Source organism: Ixodes scapularis, unplaced genomic scaffold, assembly GCF_016920785.2.
Source record: "Ixodes scapularis isolate PalLabHiFi unplaced genomic scaffold, ASM1692078v2 PGA_scaffold10__122_contigs__length_95168666, whole genome shotgun sequence".
NCBI classification, from domain to species: domain Eukaryota; kingdom Metazoa; phylum Arthropoda; class Arachnida; order Ixodida; family Ixodidae; genus Ixodes; species Ixodes scapularis.
The window spans coordinates 58,651,335-58,672,476 of NW_024609836.1; the positions used below are offsets into that span (position 1 = coordinate 58,651,335).

The 21,142-nt window shown below is 45.6% G+C and overlaps 1 protein-coding gene across 1 annotated transcript in view; it reads left to right on the forward strand.

The window, feature by feature from the left end:
• The window catches only part of LOC8044009 (ral GTPase-activating protein subunit alpha-1), an 85,758-nt gene that overhangs the window by 37,071 nt on the left and 27,545 nt on the right, over nucleotides 1–21,142 (forward strand). Inside the window, exons 17-30 of the mRNA XM_029993773.4 lie at nucleotides 390–527; nucleotides 1,874–1,942; nucleotides 3,836–3,919; nucleotides 5,151–5,303; nucleotides 6,961–7,157; nucleotides 7,706–7,804; nucleotides 8,309–8,464; nucleotides 9,668–9,799; nucleotides 12,082–12,210; nucleotides 14,491–14,549; nucleotides 15,073–15,181; nucleotides 15,781–15,891; nucleotides 15,989–16,057; nucleotides 19,471–19,581. Of these exons, the coding sequence (XP_029849633.3) occupies nucleotides 390–527; nucleotides 1,874–1,942; nucleotides 3,836–3,919; nucleotides 5,151–5,303; nucleotides 6,961–7,157; nucleotides 7,706–7,804; nucleotides 8,309–8,464; nucleotides 9,668–9,799; nucleotides 12,082–12,210; nucleotides 14,491–14,549; nucleotides 15,073–15,181; nucleotides 15,781–15,891; nucleotides 15,989–16,057; nucleotides 19,471–19,581 (1,616 nt within the window). The remainder of the gene's footprint in view (nucleotides 1–389; nucleotides 528–1,873; nucleotides 1,943–3,835; nucleotides 3,920–5,150; nucleotides 5,304–6,960; nucleotides 7,158–7,705; nucleotides 7,805–8,308; nucleotides 8,465–9,667; nucleotides 9,800–12,081; nucleotides 12,211–14,490; nucleotides 14,550–15,072; nucleotides 15,182–15,780; nucleotides 15,892–15,988; nucleotides 16,058–19,470; nucleotides 19,582–21,142) is intronic.

The following is a 21,142-nucleotide window of genomic DNA, read 5'->3' on the forward strand; positions in this document are numbered from 1 at the left end:
TGTATTGTACCACTGTGTCTTTTTGGCAGAATTTTCAGCGTCCTGACGCACCAGGGATGAAATTCCAATGTTGGACGGAGATATTTACCACGTCAGGACTTTGCTGTTGATATTTCGTCCTGCATTCTTCCCTGTTGATATTTCATTCTGCATTCTTTCCTGTTTTCTCGTCTCTTGCCGAGTCTCTAACTTCCGTTTTTTGAGGAACACAATCGCAAGTCACCGAGTCTGGAGACTTGTCGCCCGTCCTTGGCTTTTGTGGACAAACTGACGACTTGTATCTCAGTCTTTACCCTGGCATCACGCTGAGGTTGTGTTGTTGTGGTGTAGTGTTCTTTTTTTTGTTTTCATTGCTACTGCAAAGGTGACACTTCTTTAACGTGTTGCAGACGAGGATCGAAACGCGGACCGGGCACGCTGCAACTCCGGGGATAGTTCTCTACCGAGCCACCAGGGTGACAGGGCGTCGGAGAAGCCACCCCTTGTCATCAGGTGTTATTCCGACGGCCATCTGTTGCTGCACAAAGGTCGGTGCCATCGTTATTTAGACAGTGTGGAGTAAATGTAATTGTGATGCATACATGTTAAGGCATTGGGAAGTTGGTTAGTTCCAACGGTCGTCAGGGTCCCGATCTTGGTCACTGGGAGTGTGAGAACAAGATCTAAATTGCTTCTTGTGGAGCAAGTGAAAACAGCATTCGTAAGCTGTTTGTCTGCTAATGCGAGCAAAGAACGCAGTTTATCTTCTTTGAAGTGCCATTCGCAGACAAAAATGAATAAAAAAAAACATTGTACTCGTCTGCAAATGGACCAGAAAAAAAGTTGTCTTCTATGAACCGAGCTGTGCGGCGATGTGAGACTGGGCGCGGGATGAAATCGTGATCGACTGCTATTTCACTTTGGAGACCGTCTAGAACCTGTGCTTTTTTAGCAAATCTCAAGTTGTTCTGCTGCTATGCGCAAGCCGACATCGACCGGTGATTGATGGAGTACTTAAGACAAGCACATCAAAGGGCGCGAGTCCTCCCTCGCTATTTGTATGTTGGTGAGGCGTTCTCACCAAAATGTTGCTTGACTGTGAACTGGCGAACAGGTCAGAAATGTCTCGTCGACTGCATGCCGGAATGATGCTCACTTAGATCGAAACAGGCTGGGGTGAGGGGATAGAAGCCAGGATCTCTGGGTTCTGCAGTGCAAGCTTTAGCTCCACATGCTCCAAGTTGAGGTTTGTTAGCGCACTCAGTGGAGTCTTTCAAAGTGGAGTCTTTCATTTTAAAAAAAAATATTTAATTATAAAAACGGGAATGAGTTATTTTCTGGGGGTGAACATTTGTCCACACTTTTACATAGTTCTGTGTTGTCTAGAAATTTTACCTACAGGATTAAGCAATTAAAAGTATTGTTATGAAGCAGGATGTTGGATTCACATCTTCTGTATAGTGAACAATGTAGCTCTTTTTTGCCACATTTTTTTCTGGGTAGGAAGTTTTTTTTGTAAACCTTTTGTTGTGGCTTTGTAATTTTTTTTTTTTTTTAACGCATTTTTTTGTTTTATGCAGTCTTCCAGGTGTCTTTTTTTTTTTAAGCTGCAGACTGCTCCACAGCTACTCTAAGATGTGCATTTTACTCTTAAAAACTACATCTGAACACAGGTTTTTCCACTCTAAAAATTGCTCCAAAGTTCCATCTCTAGGTACGTTCCTTGCTGAAGCTGTACAACAAAGCAGGAACGAAAATTTCGATGTTTGCAATTTTAAATTTATTGTTATTTATTTTCTGCACTCTAGAAAACTAGGCTAGATAATAAAACTACATATGGGACAAAAAAAAAAAAAGCACAAAAGCCGAGTTCATGTTTGTTTTTTCTCTTTAGTCGAGCGGCTGCGACGAAATCACAGGGCACGGGCTTTTCCAGCTCAAGACAGGTTTGACATTGCGTCAGGTAAGGGTCCACGCTTTCAAACATTCGTCAGCAGTGTTGCAACAAATGTTACGCCAGGACAAACATGTCGTTTTCTACCTCCTAAGAATCTCGCGCACGACTCGTTGAAAACGCGCAATTCTGAATCTAAACACTCGCGGATTCGAGGTACCGAATGTTCATATCACTCCGTTCGGTTTGGCGCATAAGCACCTTTCGTTTTGCCAATTCACAAAGGCTATGAGTGCAAGCTGATGGTTGTATCAAAAGGTTTGTGATTGCACTTTTGCGCGAGGTTGTGAAAAGAGGTGAATAAAGTTTTAACACCTCCCATCTGCATAAAATACACGCAGATGGGACGCAGAAACATGAAAATCGACCTTGAAATTGTGTCAATCATTCAGTGTGTATTATTCAAACTGTAGACTTTGTGTGTAGCCAGTTTGCTCATCTCTCTTCACTCTGTAGTTTGCACAAATTGTTCCGTTCTCTGCACAGCCTTTTTTTTTTTTTATTTGCGCAGCCACTCTTTGTAGCTCACACTTGAGCTTGAAGGGCAGCTCCGCCGAGATTTGCATAAGCAGGCAACGGCGTCCAGCTTGCAAACATGCAGTTTATGTGCTACGTAAAATTGATGCTGATACCATCCTTTTGTGGTCCGACCCTGAACTCTGCTGGGTTTCTCGGATGGGGCACAGTGCCGACAAAAGAAAAGCATTTGTGGGATCCCATGTTATTATTTGCGCAAATTATATTATAGGGGAGGCTATCTAAAAAAAAAAAAATACCCGGAAAAGCTACAGGAAAAATTAAGGTGGAGGTGATGTCATAGGCGCCGCATGACCATGTGATGTGGTCACGCGAAGTAGCATGTTTTGTCGTGTGATATGTCACATGACATGACGCAGCGTGAGTGTGCAAGTTTTGGTATAAACATGATTGCACCAACGTTGATGACTCTAACATATTTTGTGTACGGGAATATTTTTTGTTTTGGCTGCTTGATTGTAGACTTCGTCAGTTTGTAAGCCGTGCCTTAGTGGGTCGCATCAGAGGGCCAGTCCTGTTATTAATGATAGCTCCAGTTGTGTGTGACAAAAATGTTTAAGGAATTGAGCACGTATATCATATACATTAGTACTTAGCGTAAGTTTTAAGTTGAGCCATCTATAGGGCGACGTCGATCCTAAAGCCGTCTATAAAACGAGCCGGAAAAAATTAGCATCTGCACGTAGCTAGATGAAGTTTTAATTGGAGGTGTACTAATGTGGTTGGTTTTAATGCACAAAGTTTCGAGGCAGTTTTGTTGCTGCAAAAAGTTCGAACAATAACGTGGAAAATTTGAACGGCGCATACCGACGCGTGCGGACACATTAGATGAACAGTCAGGTTCGAGTGTTATCAAGAGGCGACGCAACACGTCATAATTGGAAAATGCCACGACAGCAGCAATCGATCGGAGTGAAGATAACCTTTGCATAATTTTATTTCCACTTATTGAGAGGTTAACTTCGGAACTAATACAAGTCAAGACAAACAATTGTGCAGATCTGGAGTCAAACTTTTCGATGACGTTTTAGTTTTTCGAGGGAACAGAGTCTTGAAATTTCACACGGTAAAACCGACTGCTGAAACGAACGTTTGACGACGATCTGAGAAGATTGCCGCGTGCAGACGCCGATTAATCCATCTTGCTTCAAAGTTCATACCCAGGATCGACGCCCCCCCCTTAAGGAAGCAAATCCTTACGACAATGGTTCGGAGACGTGCTGAACTCCGCGTAGAGTGGAGTCGCCCTCTAACGGTGTTCCCTTCTAGCTGTTTCTTTTGTGTTTTTTTCACCGGTCCTTTTTTTCCAGCAGTTCTTTTGTTTGTTTGTTTTTCTTCTGTCTCTCTTTTTCCCGGTTCCTTCAGTGTCGTCCGACTCGAACGTTCAGTCGGACAGTCGCCAGTGTCCGCTCACGAGGAGCAAGTCTTTGGATTACTTGTCCCTCCGAGGTGAGGGAAGAGTGTGCATGCCCTCGTCCTTTCCGGGCCGCTTTTTCACGCCCGCAGATTTTGTTTTTTGCACACCGGTAGCGTGGTATGTGCCTGGAGCGCATCTTTGGCTGGCGTGTTTACGACATCTCGAATTCTGGTCTCTCGATCTCTGCCCGATGACACGACACGATAGCTCCTGTGGCGTCGTTTGTTGTCGCTTTGGGACCATTCTCGACGTGTGAGCGGTGTAGGATACTGAACACGCCGGTGAGAGATGTGCTCCATGCTCTGTAATCAATGTATCGTCGCTTTGCACTCTAACCTGTCTTGGCTCTCTCCCTGTCCTACACTTAGTTTCACTTGTTTCTGTCGTTCTTGCCTTTGTAGTCCAGAATTTCCTTCCCCATTTCTTTGTTACCCAAATCGCGAGACTTGTTTGTTTGAGGAAGTGTGCTGGCCGCCTCATTAACGAGGCCTTTTTTGTATCGTAAAAGATTGTTGGACAAAGAATTGGAGATAAAATAGACCAGTGTTCCCCCTTAACAATGTTCCGGGAGCACCGAAACAATCACTTTGGTGGAATTACTTCTTTGAGGATCTAAAAAATATGAACATAGTGAGAATCGTAAACCAGTTTTATTGACAGCTGCCACGGGACTGTAACCTACTAACATTCTCTAGTGTTTGCAGGCCATCGAATGAATTCTCAATACACTTCATTCATTTATTAACCCACTTTAATTGTAACTGTTTTGTTAGCGGATTCTATCTAACTGTAAGCATTGTTAGTAGTTGCCCAGAGCTTTTTCTGTGTGGTTCGTTTGGCCCTGTACATGCATAGTCCCATGCTCGCTTCAAGGTCACGCATCTAAAACATTGTCCAACTGAACAATTTGTTGTTCCTTGGTTTGTAAACCAAGTTGAACAACTTGGTTTATAAATTTACTTTTTTTGTAGCTAGAGCACAATAGGACTTCAGTACATTGTAGGCATAAAGGTAAAAATGAGCCTGGTAATGATAAGTATACTGCTATGCTCTAGTACTCACCGCTTCAAGAGGTACTGCTAAAATAAATTTCTACAAAAATTAAAGCCTGGTTGAATGTAAAGACAGCTGTTTACTGTTACTAGTTTGCAAAGCATATGAAAACTAAACCGTGTTGGCCAGCTGCAGTTTTGTGTATGTAGTACTATGTGTGTATGCATGTACGTGTGTGTGTTTATGACGTGGGTGCACGTATGTCCACAGTGGAGTCCCCGTGTATGTCGCACGCATCTGAGTACCGCAGCCGGTCGCCATCGCCAACGCCATCTAGTGGCCTCGAGAGCACCAGCATCAAGGACTCGCCCATTCAGATCGACGTGCTCGGTGCCAGCAGTGACAACGCCTGCAACGCTGGGGGTAGGCTTTCCCTCTTCTCCTCTTTGTCTTGACGTCGCATCATTCATAGTGTAAGTCTCGAGGGGGATCAATCCTTGACATTTTTCATGTGGATTGTTCCGCTATATATCGGGTGTCTGTGAAGATAATTTGCAGTGTTCTTTTACAAACAGCTTTTCCCTAACCGTAACGGCCACTGCCTACAGCACATTAAGGTCGGGGACTGCTGTTTCATATAGACGAGGAGAAACGCTTGTGTTGCGGACAAATTGGCATTCTTGTATGAGATTTGATTATTGTCTGCTTCCTAGGGCATAGTTTTCTAACGTTTGGTTGTAAGGCAATGTTTTATAAGTGGTTTTGTTCTTTTGACAGCTGAAGCATATAATACAGCATGCCCCCCCCAAAGGTTATTGCGATTTTTTCACCACAAAAAGTAACTATGCATCGCCCGAATACCGATTCGCCGCCCAGATGTAGCTCTAGCAGTCCGAACTGGATGCCAAAGTCTCGGAACTAACCGTTGTCGCAATCAAAAGTTATTCCGCAAAATACTGCGGAAGCACCCACTTCGTATGAGCACCCGCTTATACCATTTCCCAAGCTTGGTAACTGTGCCAATTATACATTAAGCACCCACACCCTCGAAGTGCTGCCGTCAGCTGAAAATATTCGCCCCGTTGCGGTGGCCACGAACCCCCTGTGGTGATGACGAGGATATTGGGTGAAAACGAATGTTTTCTTCGGTTTTGTTCACCCCGCCTTCAAAGCCCCTTATTGCCCGGCTGCCATCTTTGTTTTTACCACATTGGCCGGACAAGTGCCCATGTCTAGATTAACTCAGTTTTCGGTGGAAGTGGAGGTGGGTGCCTCTTGGGTGTCTCACGGCAAGTGATTTTTTTTAAAAATTTCACTAGGAAAATGGGGTTGGTTTCTGCCCGTGTTTGGTAGCCGACGCCATTCAGCTCCACGTATTCGAGCACTCCGTCGGTTTCCATTGTCCCTTTGAAAATTTCAGAAAATCACTGGTGACTTTTGAATAAGGTAACGGCATGTTCGGAAACGTTGGCATTTGGTTCAGACCGCTAGCTCAATATTTCGGCGGAGAACGAGCGTTCGGCCATGCCTAGCTTATTTTTGCGGCGAAAGAAAACAACCTGTAAATTGTTTTGGGGGTTACATCCTGTAGTTGTCACATGTACATTGTTGTTCTGCTAAAAGCTTTCCAATCCTTGTCACCGGCCAGGTCTGTCAGAACGGAAAAGAAGAGGTAGGTCTCGTGGGAATCATGGAGTTTACAAACAACCTTTGGGCACATTGCTCACCTTTTTTTTGCATATATTTTAATCATACTTTAGGGACGTTACAATGCATGCTCCAGTGGGGCATGATGCAATCTAACTTGTCAATCGCTGACTAAAGAAACAGCAAAAAATCTAGAACACTTTTTGTTTTGCAAAAGGCGATGATTGGCGTACCAGAGTGCCTCGACTTTTGCTAATAAAGATGACCAAAATCGTGATTATTATTATTAAAGCTAGGGTGACAGCTGTCTTAGGTGATGTCGTTTGCACTTACCTAACGTAGCCAATCTGAGGGATGGAGCTGATCAAACAGTGTGTGTGCACTGTCAGAAGCAAGGACCGTTCAGCACCCCATGCATTCACATATGCCGTAGATGCAGACGTGCCACCTGGTACGGATAGACGTAGTGTCCTGGCCGGCGGCGGGGTCAAGGGTTGGCTCCCCGAAGTGGCGGTGGTCCTGTGGCGCCGCATGTTGGGCGCTCTGGGCAACGTGAACGCCATACGCGACCCTGCCATCCACGCCCAGGTCATGGAACATCTCATCGACCTTTCGGAAACCCTCGTCAAGGTGCGAATCCTGGCCCGTCTTTTTCCATGTCAGTAACGTGTTCGCAGTTGGAAAGATTGACGATCTGGGGCAAACGGATGTAGCACGGTCTATATGTGAGGGGAGGGGATTGCAGGTTCAAATGGAATTCAGAGCGAATAGTGACTTTGGTCATATCATTTCTAGTTTGGGGAGTATACTTTGTTTATCTCAAGTCGGAGTGCATTAGACTCTACAAGCCATTGTGGCCAATCGAGCGGTGCCTGAAACGCAACGTCGGGGTGTTTGTCATATTTTTGTGCATGTACTATCACCTGGTAGACCAATCAAGTGCAATAGATGTGCCTTATCTTTGCGTTTTAGTCTATACTTTTATGTATATTACATAGAACTTTGATCAAAAACCTTTTTAATTCCTCATCCTGGAGAACTGCGTTGCGCCGAACGTTTCACCAGCTGGTCTGTGCTCTCGTTTTTCCCTAGTTGCTTCCCTGTGCTAGGGAAGTAGGCTTCCTAGTCAGTGCTTTTGGTCGAGGAACTCGAGGGGGGGAGCTCTATTGCAATTTCAGATGCGGGAGAATCTGGGAGTCACCGAGGACAACACAGCCACACCGCCGCCTCCCCAACTGATCCCTCCACTGCTGCTCATTGCACCCTGGCTCTTCGAGGTGAGTTTCTTGTCAGCCGAAATGTAGGTCACGCCATGTTAGGAGCAATGCACATTGCAGCAAAAATTCATGGAATATGTGTTTTTTTTTGTTTTTTTTTATCTGGGCATTTTTGAGACCCCTACAGTAGCAAACGGTGATGGCCGTTATCGACGAGGTATTGTCTTGTGACGTTGCATCGCATCGCGATGTCCTGCGACAACTTGGCGTCACATTACGCCACATTAGACGTGACGTGGTCGCTTCGCTCGTAATGTCACGTGACGCGACGTCGGTGGCAGCAGGACGTCACACCATTACGTCATTTGACACTGTGAGGTCACGTGATATCATGCATGCCAGTGCGTTCTCTTACTGTGAGCAGTTGCAGGCGGGCACAACATACGCTATCGCACTCCAGCACAAATGTGTAAACCAACCTTAAAAATCTGGTTTTTGTCGCACGCCGTGTGTGCGTCGTTGTCTCGAGACGAGGCAACTTTGTTGCGCGCCTGTCCTCCTTAGGCCCAGGGTCTTCCGGAGGGCTACGAGCGGGGCAAGCTGTTGGCGCTGCGCCTCCTGTGCTGGCTCACGGTGCGCCGTCACGACGTGCCCCTCTCCTTCGACCTCCTTGCCCGGTTCTACAACGTCCTCCACACCGGCCTTCTCGGAGAGGATCAGGTAGTCTGCGTTGAGTCTTTTTCGTGGCCTTTTCCGCCTCCTCGCTGGCGTCTTGAAAACTGAATGTGGTTCTGGGCAGACGATCGATTCGAAGGCGGTGGCCATAGTTGCGGCTGCAATTCTCGGTTGTGTTCGGGGGCGTGGGGCATAGCTGCGAAATGAGCTTGTGACACTGCGTTTCGTGTGCATACCTTTGCCGTTCAAAGCGCTTTGCTGGCTGATTTCTTAAGTGCTGCTTACACCCACATTGTCAGAAACATTCCATTGAGGGTCGAAGAACTGGGTATGCTCAATTAGTATTCAAATTGCTTTGTTCAAATACAGACTGGTCATCATTATCAATTCTGATAATCTTCTGACTTTTTTTTAAACTTTTGGCTCACACAAAGCACAGCAGCTCTAAAATTTTTTGCTACTCACAACCGACAAATTCTGCAAGATGTCTGGACGAGCAAAAAGTTAGGGTGCAAATGAGCTGGTGAAGGTTTAACATGATTTAGGACAAAACATCAACACTGGAGAAAGGACAACACAACACACAAGGTTTCAAACAGAGCTGAATTTTATTTCACGGAAGTTTGTGTTTATTTAGGGTTTCCCAAAGAAAAGAGCAAGAAAGTGAGAACACTTTTTACACAAACAGATAAGGAGGATTGAAGTCAAAAGACAACCTGCACAGGACTTGGCACAATGCCGAAACAGCAAGTAAAAAAAGAAGTTGGGTTGAACCTTTATCATTTCACCGGAACCTCCAGATAAGACACAAAAAAAAAAAAAAGCTAGATCCACCCTTTTCCGGAACAAACAGGACTGTAGGCAAAAACCTCAAACATCAAAACACCCAAACGAACACAAAACAAAAGAAAGGACACAAAACGATAGATGGCTAGGGCTAACAAAGGAACATGCCGACACTTAGTTTGTAGAGTGACCTTGCTCCAAAACAAAACAAAACAATTGATTTGTAGAAATCTTCTTAACTTTGTATCTAAACGAAGGGTTGGAGTATTTACTGCATTACCACGATAAATTACTGCCTTACCATGATCAACAGCCTTGCGTTCTATGGGTCAGATGTTTCCGCAAACCTTATCTGAGCTCCTCTAGCCACTGTAGTAATATTCTAAGTATAGTCCAGAGAAATTTACTTTTTTTGTTTATGCAATGCGCTGAGCAGTTGTTTTCGTCGTCATTGGTTCGCAGAAAGTGATCAACGCCATTGTGAAGTACTGTGGGACCAAGTTCTTCGCAAGCAAGCTCCCAGGCCACACTGTGCTACTCCTGAATTTCGTGCATGGTGCGGGCAGCGTCGTTAGCTCGAATGTCGTTAAAGGGGTGAGTGAATACTACAATAACCCACTTCAATGTCAGCTAATTAATGAGGGAAAAGTAGAGAGCATTGTTTCTTTGTTTAAGCACTGGAGGTTGGGGAAGTATTTACTAACAAACTGGCCGGTTGTGTTGAATGCATCAGTTATATCTAGGGGTGTGCGAATACTTGAATATATGAATTCAATTTGAATAGTAAGTTTCCGAATAATTTTGATTTCTGAATCGAATTCCTAGTATTCAGTTATTCGAATATTCAGTGTATTCGGCAAAAGACGCGCGGTCGGTGCTGAGTTGACATGAGAGCTGTTTTTTCTCCCGACATTAGCTCAAGGATGTTGGACGGACTATGCGAGAAACACCTCTTGGTTCTACCATTGTATAAGAATCTACCAAACAGGCTAGAAAAGAAAAAAAGGCAATGAACGCCACAAACTTTACACGCAGATTTAATCATGTTCGTGACAATCTAATCCTGAATCACAACCAAAACATCTCGTTCTCTTAACTTGCAGATGCGAATTGTTGGGGGGCCGAAATTGCACGCCATATCTAATCTCTTTCATTAGTAAAGCCTCTCGTTTCAAATTGAAGCATAAATCGGCGACTGCAAGATCGCAGAAAGAAAACCACAATAACCATGCCGATAAAACAAGCCAAGTTGTCTTGGTCGTCGTTTTGGAACCGCAAGCTGCAAGTTTGGATTCTGAACGAAACAGAATGGAAAAGAATTAGTGTGCCTAGATTTGAGAGCGTTTCTAACTGTTCGCCGATTGAGAAATGCGAACCGCGAGAACATTACGAAAGAACAAAAGTGTCGATAGCGTGCAGATGTCGTCGCTCTTCTGTTTGGTTTCCTTCTTTCTATGCGACAACACAACACATGCACACTTACGACCAATCTGCACAGGAACCTTATCCGTGGGCTTTCTAAAACAGGATAAATGGACCGAGCAATGGATGCATAGCGGCTGTTGAACGGGGACGTGCGTCACCTAACCACATGTCTTGTTACTTCGGATAAAATATTGTTTAAATCAGTTTAATCAGATTTAGATTTAACTCCTAGCCGTGTATTTTTATAAAATAAAATCACATGTGTCCTTCTTCGCCCTTAAAATCGAGAATAAATATTGCGGCATCTTTTTTGAGATGTACAGATATAAAAAAAGAGGGCGTGTTGGGGTGTTAGGCTGTGCCTTCAACAAGGAAAAAAAGCCACGCATGACTGTAACTTGTTTTTTTAGGACGCTTAGGGTAGATAGATTGTTTGTGCCATAAAAAACTGGATCTCAAAATCCACTTTAATGCCAAACGTCCAGCAGCTGCTTTTTTTTTTCACCAATTTTTTTGTACATTGAAGCTTTTGTTTTGCATTAGATGCATATTCTGCACCAGGTGCATACTCTTCACATGTAATATTCTCACAGCCCACTTAGCGAAATTCTCCAAGTAAAATCACTATTCAATTTTCAATTTTATATTTCTTTTTTCCTAATTCGATTCGGTATTTGATTCAATAACTACTATTTGGTATTCTCACACCCCTAGGTTTAACAATAGTGTGGCACTGCAGTTTGTTCATAGTTGGTGCTTGAAGTCTAATTATTAAAGTTGTGCGAATATTCAAATTTTCGAATACTAGTTTTGAATAATATGTTATTCGATACTCGCTTCGAGGTGAACTGCGATATTCATATTTTTCAAATTGTTGGTCACGGCAGGTTGGCCACGCTGCGCGCGCTTCTTTCTGAGCACTGGTGCACTTTGAAGAAGCAACACCCGCGGAGCTCGCTCCTGCGAGTGTTGCTTCTCTGCAGTGCACCAGTGCTCGGTAAAAAAGCTCACTCAACTGGGCTAAAACGCAGCTTCCTTAGGAGGAAAGCACATTTTCAAAGCGGGATAATGCACGTGCGCACCTGGTGTATTTAAAAATAAAAAAATGGAAACTTTGTGAATGTCGATATCATAATTGCAGTTAAATTTTCAAAATTAAATTGGTTATTATGCATGAGTATATGTTAGGCAGAGATGCCCTAGGTACCTGCATTAGTTATTCGTAACTGAAGAAAAGATATTTGCATGTAGCAAGAATACTTATTGATCCCCTCGATTAGGTATAGCTGAGCATCTTTATAGGTTTAATTTCTCAAATATGTCGAATATTTGCAGTTTGTGAGTTTTCTTTTGTGTCCTGGTAGTGGTGGTTTTACCACCAGTAATTACGATTATCCACCCCAAATGCCGCAGTTTGTGATCTCCCGCCGTCTCTTTGTTGCCGGACCCAGATGCCTCGGGTGGAGGCCGTGACCCTCTTGGGCAGCCTGGTCTGCTTCCCCAACATCTACCGGGAGTTGCAGGTGCTTCAGTGCCAGGTTTCCGAACCCCCAGCACTGACCTCGCTCACGGACGTCAAGGTACCAGTGGCCCCTAGTACATAAACTAATGTGAGGAATGTGAAAAGAATTGAAAAATAATAGTCCTCGATCGGTGCCCTTGTACAGTATCCTCAACCGTTAAACATATCCGCGAGTACGGCCGTAGAGAGTGCCTGCGTCGTCTGCTTGCGCGATCTGACAACTCTCGCCGCCATTCTTTACTGGTGTTGCGCTCCCAGTGTGGATGCGATGACCGATGCTTGCATAGGCGGTAGCATAAGAAAAAACATTGTCTTCTGGCTTTTGTAGGGGCGAAGCTCTTTAGGGGCTAGCCATGTCCGTATGTCCGTCCACCGTCGGGTGCACGTGCTCCTCCTCGTGAGCTCACGTGCCGTCTAGGGCAAAAATAAAAAAGATGCATCTCCACGTGGTGAATGATGTTGATTGGGGCGAAGCTCTGGTGGTGCTTGTCTGTGTAGACGGTGAGCCGCAGCATGCCGAGCCTTTCGTTCGTTTTCATTCATGTCAGAAAGAGAATGTGTGGTATGGAACGTGGTTATATACGCATTTGAGCATTTGACTGCAGCATGACATGGATGAAAACGAACAAAAGGCTCGGCATGCTGCGGCTCAGCATGCTGAGCCGCAGCATGCACCACTAGAGCTTCGCCCCAATCAACATCATTCACCACGTGGAGATGCGGTTGTTTTTTGTTGTTGTATTTGCATTGTTTTTATCGCAAAATTTTCTGTGGTGATGGCATGCTTTCAATACACTGAATATAAAGAACCATTGTATCAAGGATGATAACAACAATGTAGTTGTAATCAAATGCCATACTGGGTGGCAAAAAAAAAAAAATTAAAAAAAGGACTTAACAGAAAAAAAAAAGAAAAGACTAGGGGGTAGGGCTTGCATTTATCCAACCTTGCACTGAAGTCCTTTTCCACATTGCAGAGGCATGTTTTTACCCTTCGCATATTGCTGCTTCCCCACGTTGTGCGACTGTGGTCCCCCACGATGCTTAGTTATGCTTTGTCTCAATTCAAGTATCTGCTGTAAATAAGAGTGCTACAGTCAAATCTTGGTACAGCAAACACCACTTTAACAAACTTTTCAGATTAACAAACTTCTAAAAAATCCCGTGCTGACTGCCTATAATTGTAATGCAAAATTATTTCACTACAACATACTTCAGAATAACGAATATTTCAGAATAACGAGCTCTATATTTAGCTTCGCATCATGTTAACAACACCTCAGTTCTACGAACTCATATTCTGAAACGCGGGAATTCTAAGGTTTGAGGGAATCTGACACGGCAGTTGGAGTGGCAGGCTAGCAGACGACACGGCGAGCGGATGCCTTCCAAGTTGCAATTCGCTCCATTGAAAATTCGAGACGGCGCGAGAGGTAACGGAAGACAGACTACTATTTCTTTTTTTTTTTTTGTTGTTGAAACGACGACGGGTTTTACAAGCGCAGACGGCACAGAGCGCAGAGGCACCGGGTCCGGCAAGGGCGAGAGGGAGGCAGGGAGCACATGCACAAAAAAATCTGAAAAAAATAAAGAAAAAAAACGCAAAAAAAAAAAAAAACATTTTTTTTTTTTTTTTTATGGCGGAAGCGTGGCGAAAACGTAAATCTTTTCTTTTTTTTTACAATTTTCTTTTCTTTCTTTCTTTTTTTTTTTGTTGACGGCTATTTTACGAACCACGTCAGTCTACGGTGGCTGTGTCGCTGGCGATGCATTGGGTTTATCTTTGTCATCTTTGTTTCTCACTTCTGCGTGTGCTCTTGGCCTTGTCAGACGCAGCTTTTTTCGGTGTGTATTGTGTCAACAAAGCAAGCCCGTTCGTGCTGCCTTGGTGCCGCATAAAAAAAAAAAAAGGTCTTTCGTGCTGCAAAGTTTGTGCTGCATGCATCAAAAAAAAAATCACCGACTACTTTAAGTAAATGTGCTTTGTCTGATGTTGACTTGTGCATCTTTGTGAAAAACGAGTTCAAGGACCCACCATTGTAAAGGTAGGACGTTTTAATCATTGGAAAATAAGTAATTATGGTTAATTTCGCGGTTTTCACTATAACGACGTTTCCGAATTAACAAACAATTTTCTGCGGCCCCCTGAAGTTGGTTATACCGAGATTTCACTGTAAAAGGGTCAGATTTTTTGTCTAACAAAAATTTTGGAGCTTGAAGTGGTAGGATTTTGTTTTCTTCACCCACCCGTTGACACAGATCTTTTCTGGCATTCATGCAATATTTTGTAGTTAGATAAGCTCATTTGCCTTTCATCAGACGAGACTTTATTTTTCAGGAACGCATCCTAGGCCTGCTGTTAAAGGCGGGCAGGTCTGACCCAGACGGGCTTGCCAGGTAAGAAACCATTCAGTGCAACTTTTTTGTTTTGCAGTTTTGTAAGGTGAGCCTCTCTATGGTGGTTACTATGTTACAACTGTCATAAACGAATGGACATTTTCTAGTTTACCCTTGCATTGCCTAGTCAACACATCTTGTCAGTCTCTACTGCATTCTTTATCAGGAAATGATTGAGACATGCAAACTATCATCTCCTACTGGCTCAAGGCATACTGTCTTCATAGTTTAAATTCCTGCTCTTACTGGTCGAGCTATGTGATGGTTTTGACACCCTGATCACAACCCAACTCGGGGAAGACGTTCTAGCTGCTGTAGTGACCATTTTAGCTTTGAGCTGCTGGCATTCAATATTTAGTTAATCGAGTAGCGGCGTTAAGTTTGACGAGCACTGTGTATCACTGTACGACCTGGACACAGATTAGTGTTCCGTACGAGTTCTTATTTTTAACGAGCTACACAAGAGGGAATGGGCAGCCTTCTTTTACCTTGTTTTCAAACTGATTGCTTTTTTGCCTTGCAGGTGCAATGCCCTGTGTGCCTTGGCGATCTTTGCTTACGAGGAATTGTCCCACCAGACCAACCATCCAAGGACTCGGGAAGCCATTGGAGTCCTCCTCATTTCCATCAGGGTAACGGACGTACCTTCAAACTCGTATTTAGTACGTGGACATAATCCTACCGTAGGCCTAGAACATTTTTAATTTCATATGCTGCATGTTTCGACTTGGCGTCACTGCGAGTAGCATCGCAAAATGCAGAATGATCTGGCTGTCGCAGTGATGGCCTTTCTGTTTTGTAGAAAGGGCCTCACCCCCTTGATGTATTGATGTATCGCCATCACATCTTGGCAATCTAAGCTCTGCTGCCACTTTAATGTGAAACAAAGCACTTCATGGGCTATGACCTGACTCTCCAATTTCTGAGAACTCCTAACAAAGGCTTCATTATCAAATAAATCGTGCTCGTCTTTGGTCACGAAAGATGCGTCGCGCAATACGTGACTACACAGATGCATGACCACGCTGCAACGATCTTCCACATTGAAATCCTGAAATGCACAACGTTTTTACAATTAGCGCGCCAAACATTGTAGAAATGATCACTTATTCTAAACGTTCAACATCCCGACTTTGGGTCGATGCGCCAGCGGTCGCAGTTCCGACCTCTCGCACTGTTGCGAACTGGCGGGGACGAGGGGCAAGCAATGACGCTCGCGCCTGTCACGCAGCATTACAACCCGGTAATCGCGCAAGTCGCCGGCGACAACCTGCGGCTGCTCTGCGACCACGCTGCCTACCTCACGGAACACATGGCCCAGGTGCCGGGGATCGTCATCGAGGTGGGCACACTCTCGGAAGTCTGTGGCTGTGTTCGCGAGTCAGATTTGTTCCGTGAGAAGGGGTGACTTTGATGACGGCGGCTTGTCCGGTTTCCAGGTGATTGCCGCGACCCTCCACTCCCTCCTCCCGACCAGCAGCGCCGACGTCAGGGAAGAAAGCAAAAAGGTGAAACACGATCACGATTAGACACTCTATACCATTGTTTTTGTACTCCGACGGAGCCGACCAAACAGCGCCAAAGGTGCATAGTCATCTTGCTCGTCTTCCTTGTGCGTTTGCTATTCACTGTGCATCCACTGCGAGTAACTGGTTCGGCCCGTGATGGCGATTGCACAGAGATGAGCGCCATGACGATACACTGTTGAAAATGCTTGATTGGTTTCATCGAATTGTGCCGTTGGCTGCGTTCGGACTTCATGCGAAACAGGGTATAAGGAGTATTCACTGGGCGCCATATTTGTGGGTGATGTCTAGAGCGCATGCTCTGAACGAGCCCACATTAATAGGCTGCTAAGACAGGCTATCTTGAGGGTGCGGAATGCACGTTACAAAAGAACTGCGGAAGCTCGCCATCAGCACGCGCTCAGCAGTTGTGCACACAGCTATGGCTGCCAGTGAATACTTCCTATAGAGAGTGGCTCCCCTGAAAATTTTTTCTCAATGTCACAGCGTATCAGGAGCAGTCCAGGTATTTCTGCTAATCCTGTATTGCACAAATTATAATATATAGAACAACACTGTATACACAAAAAACCCTTATTTTATTGGGCTCGGATAGATATTTTAAATTTCACAAAAATAGCTTGCAGTAATAATGCCACGCGCGTCGGCGAGTGACCGTGTGCGTGGCCGAGTGTTTACCGTGCTTGACTGTCGTGCAGAAAGTCTAGGTTTGATTCCGGTCAGTGGAATGTTCTTTTATTTATTCTTTCGACACTGCGTTCTTGTGAGTTCGAGAACATTCTCGTCTGATCGAGTTTTGAATGTTCTAGTCGCCGAACCTTCTAGGCTGATTGTTACAGAAGTCAATGCGCGTGCATAAGGGGCTCCGCGTGGCGATCTGCAATCAGTCTTGCCCCAGTGTTCGACTTTGCTGTTACGCCGACTTCGACGCTCGCGACACTCTGCTATTATCTTTTATTCTTTTTTAGAGCGCAGCTCTTAGGGGCCCGTTTCCAGCCTGAGCGGCGTCGGCGTTGGCGTAACCGTGCACCCCTCCTCCTCCTCCCCCTCCTCCTCCTCCCCCTCCTCCACTCATTATCTAGTATGGTCCGAGGGGGCACGTGACCTCGGGGGGAGGGGGTCACATGACCAGTTTCCAGCCTGTGCGGCGTCGGCGTAACCGCGCCCCTCCCCCTCGTCCTCCTCCCCCTCCTCCTCCCCTCATTATCTAGTATGGTCCGAGGGGGTCACGTGACCTCGGGGAAAGGGGGTCACATGACCCGTTTCCAGCCTGTGCGGCGTCGGCGTAACCACGCCCCTCCCCCTCCTCCTCCTTCCCTTATTGTCTAGTATGGTCCAAGGGGGTCACGTGACCTCGGGGGGAGGGGTCACATGACCTTGGGGGGGGGCGAGGAGGAGGAGGGGGAGGTGGAGGCGAGGAAGGAGGAGCTTGAAGGACGAGGAGGCGGTGAAGGAGAGGGAGGGGGTGGAGGAGGAGGAGGAGGGGAGGAGGACTAGCAGGCATGATCACGAGGGAGGAGGAATATACCCTCCCCTCAGTACCCTTCCCTCCTCCTCCTCAAGAGCTGCGCTCCGATTCGGCGTTACAGGAAGTTGTAAACGGCTTTCACTTTTAGAGCGCAGCTCTTAGGGGCCCGTTTCCGGCTTGAGCGGCGTCAGCGTCGCCGTCGGCGTCGGCGTAACCGCGCGGTGCATCATGGGAAATGTCCCATAATGCACCGCGCGAGCCCCCCACCGGGGTCACGTGACTTCGTGGGGGGGCACGTGACCCCCCCCGAGGTCACGTGACCCCCCGAGGTCACGTGACCCCCTCTTCGAGGTCACGTGACCCCCCGATGACGTCATCAACACTGATGATGTCACCGGCATCCACATCGTCATCATCAGTGATGATGACGATGCGGATGCCGGTAACGTCATCAGTGATGATGGCGATGACGATGTGGATGCCGGTGACGTCATCAGTGATGATGACGTCATCAATGATGATGACGTCATCAGTGACGATGACGATGTGGATGCCGGTGACGTCATCAGTGATGATGACGTCATTAGTGATGTTGACGATGACGATGCGGATGCCGGTGACGTCATCAGTGATGATGACGATGCGGATGCCGGTGACGTCATCAGTGACGATGACGATGCGGATGCTGGTGACGTCATCAGTGATGATGACGATGACGATGTGGATGCCGGTGACGTCATCAGTGATGATGACGTCATCAATGATGATGACGTCATCAGTGACGATGACGATGTGGATGCCGGTGACGTCATCAGTGATGATGACGTCATCAGTGATGATGACGTCATTAGTGATGTTGACGATGACGATGCGGATGCCGGTGACGTCATCAGTGATGATGACGATGACGATGTGGATGCCGGTGACGTCATCAGTGATGATGACGATGACGATGTGGATGCCGGTGACGTCATCAGTGATGATGACGATGATGATGTGGATGCCGGTGACGTTACCGACATCCACATCGTCATCGTCATCATCACTGATGACGTCATCAGTGACGTCACTGATGTCGTCACCGGCATCCGCATCGTCATCGTCATCATCACTGATGACGTCGTCTGCGACGTCACTGATGACGTCACCGACATTCGCATCGTCATCGTCATCATCACTGGTGAAGTCATCAGTGACGTCACTAACGACGTCATCGGTACCCGCATCGTCATTGTCACTGATGACATCATCAGTGACATCAGTGATGATATCATCGGCATTGGGGGTCACGTGACCCCCAAGGTCACGTGACCCCCCCCCCCCTGGTTAGTCTAACCCCCCCCCCCCCCCAGCGCCCTTCCCTCCTCCTCCTCAAGAGCTGCGCTCTAATTTGGCGTTACAGGGAGTTGTAAGCGGCTTTCACTTTTTTTTTTGTTTTGGGCACAAGTTTGCCTCATTAAACGTCTATTTCTTCTTTTTTATTTATTGTACTTTTGGTCACTACCCATGACAATATAAATGTTTATTTTTGCAAAATTTAATGTTGCCTTTATGCACTGCCTATTTGCATTATATTTTTCAGAATTTTGCATTTACATTGATTGGCATATACTACTTCCTGAGTTATTTATTAACATAAAAAAAAATTTCTCCACATTTTAATTGAATTAGTACAAGCATAATGCTGCTTGGAACAGAAGGCTCATTTTATTGCCTACTTTCATTGTAGGGTGCACAGAAACAAGCATGGTGTCAATAGTGGTTAGCACTGTGTAGAGGAAGAGCAGTACTTCAAACGCTGCACTTCCTCTCTATATATCTACCTCTTTCTTGAGACCTATGGGGTGCAACGAACGATCAATTGATGCAAAACAATGTCGGTAATGGACAAAGTTCACACTGTCGTCTTCCGCGGCCCATGTTGCAGTTGGTGTTGTCGCTGCTCTTTTGTCTGGCGGACTGGTGTATGCACATGGCTCTCCCCGTCCTGACAAGGACAAAGCCAGACGGAACATCTCCACTGCTCTGCACCCTCAATGTGAGTGATTGCAAATCTGTCGGACTGGTCTTTGCCCTTTCATACTGAGTTGTGCTGCATTTCTACACAAGTCTTACTTTTCTTAGTCACTCTTTATAGTGAGTGGCCTTTCTTGCAAAAGTGCTCAGGGGCTAGGAATTGTGAACCTGCTAACCTAAAAAACTTAACTTTACACAACACAATTTTTTTGTCTTTTATTGGGAGTACATATTTTTATGTAGAGTGCCATCAACAAATTGTGCCTAAATTGTAATCACAGTTGAGCTAGTCATTTAGCCAGGAGTTTGAAGGACACTTTTTTGGACTCTACCATTCAGTTAGGAGGTTAAATCGAATGCACAGATAATCTAATCGATGTGTCGGAATTTGCAATTTCTGGATGTATCGATTCGCCGGTTGAATTGAATACACGGATATTTGAATTTGTTCTGAGGTTCTAAAGCAAAAGCCTTAATTGTCTCATTGAGCAACAAATCGGAGTAAAGGGCCATAAAATGCGGTTGGGTGGCACGCTCTGCTCAATCGTGTGCTCAAGGACGACCTTCACCCTTGCGGTCTTCCTAGAAGTCGTCCTAGACCTCTAGTACGATTTCTCTTGTCACAGTACGTGAAAAACGAGTGGTGTCCATCGGCGTTGGGTCCAAAATATGGCCATAAAAATATGTTATCAAGCGTCATCAGCGTGATGTCATCAAGCATCATCGTACGTCATCAGCGTGATGTCACTGCCAGAGCGCTGTGTGCAAAAGGTGCGCTTCGGACTTCATCTGTGCTTGGTGTGTGCTTCGTATGATGGACTGTGAGGTGACCACGTCTAGTACATCTACGGTGGCTTCCGCAGGCAAACGTGGCTGCCCACACAAATACGCCACAGCCTCCTTAAGTGCCCTCCTTTAGGCGTCGTTCTCGACGTCATCCTGGACGTTCCTAGAAGTCCTTGACGTTGTTCTTGATGTCGTCCTAAAGGTCGCCCTAGAAGTTGTCCTAGATGTCACTCTTGACGTCGTCCTAGAGGTTGTCCTCTAGGCGTCGTTTTCGACGTCGTCTTGAAGACCGTTCTAAAAGTGGTCCATCGACGTCATACTTGAGATTGTCCGAGAGGTTGTTTGAGATGCCATCCTTGACATCCTCCTCGATGTCGTTCTAGAGGTCGTCCTAGACGCCGTGCTTGGCGTCAATCTCGAGGAAGTTGTCCTTTATCACGTGTAGAGACAGTACTCGCTAACATTTCTCCCGTGGGACTATTAATAATGCTTTCGCCTTCCTACACGTAATGTTTGGACGTGTCAGATTTAAAGTTGAATCCAGTACACAGAAATTCGAATAACAGAATTGGTGTTACATACTTTGGAACGTTTGGACTCGAAGGTTGAATCGAACGCACAGATGTTAAAATTGATGTTTTGTAGTCTTATCTTGTATGTGTCATATTCGAAAGTTTAAATCAAATACATGGGTATTTGACTCGACGTGCCAAGGTTTGCAGCATTTGAAAATGTCGGATTCTAAAGCCGAATACACAGATATTTGAAATCGACATGCCCAGGTTTTGGAACGTTTG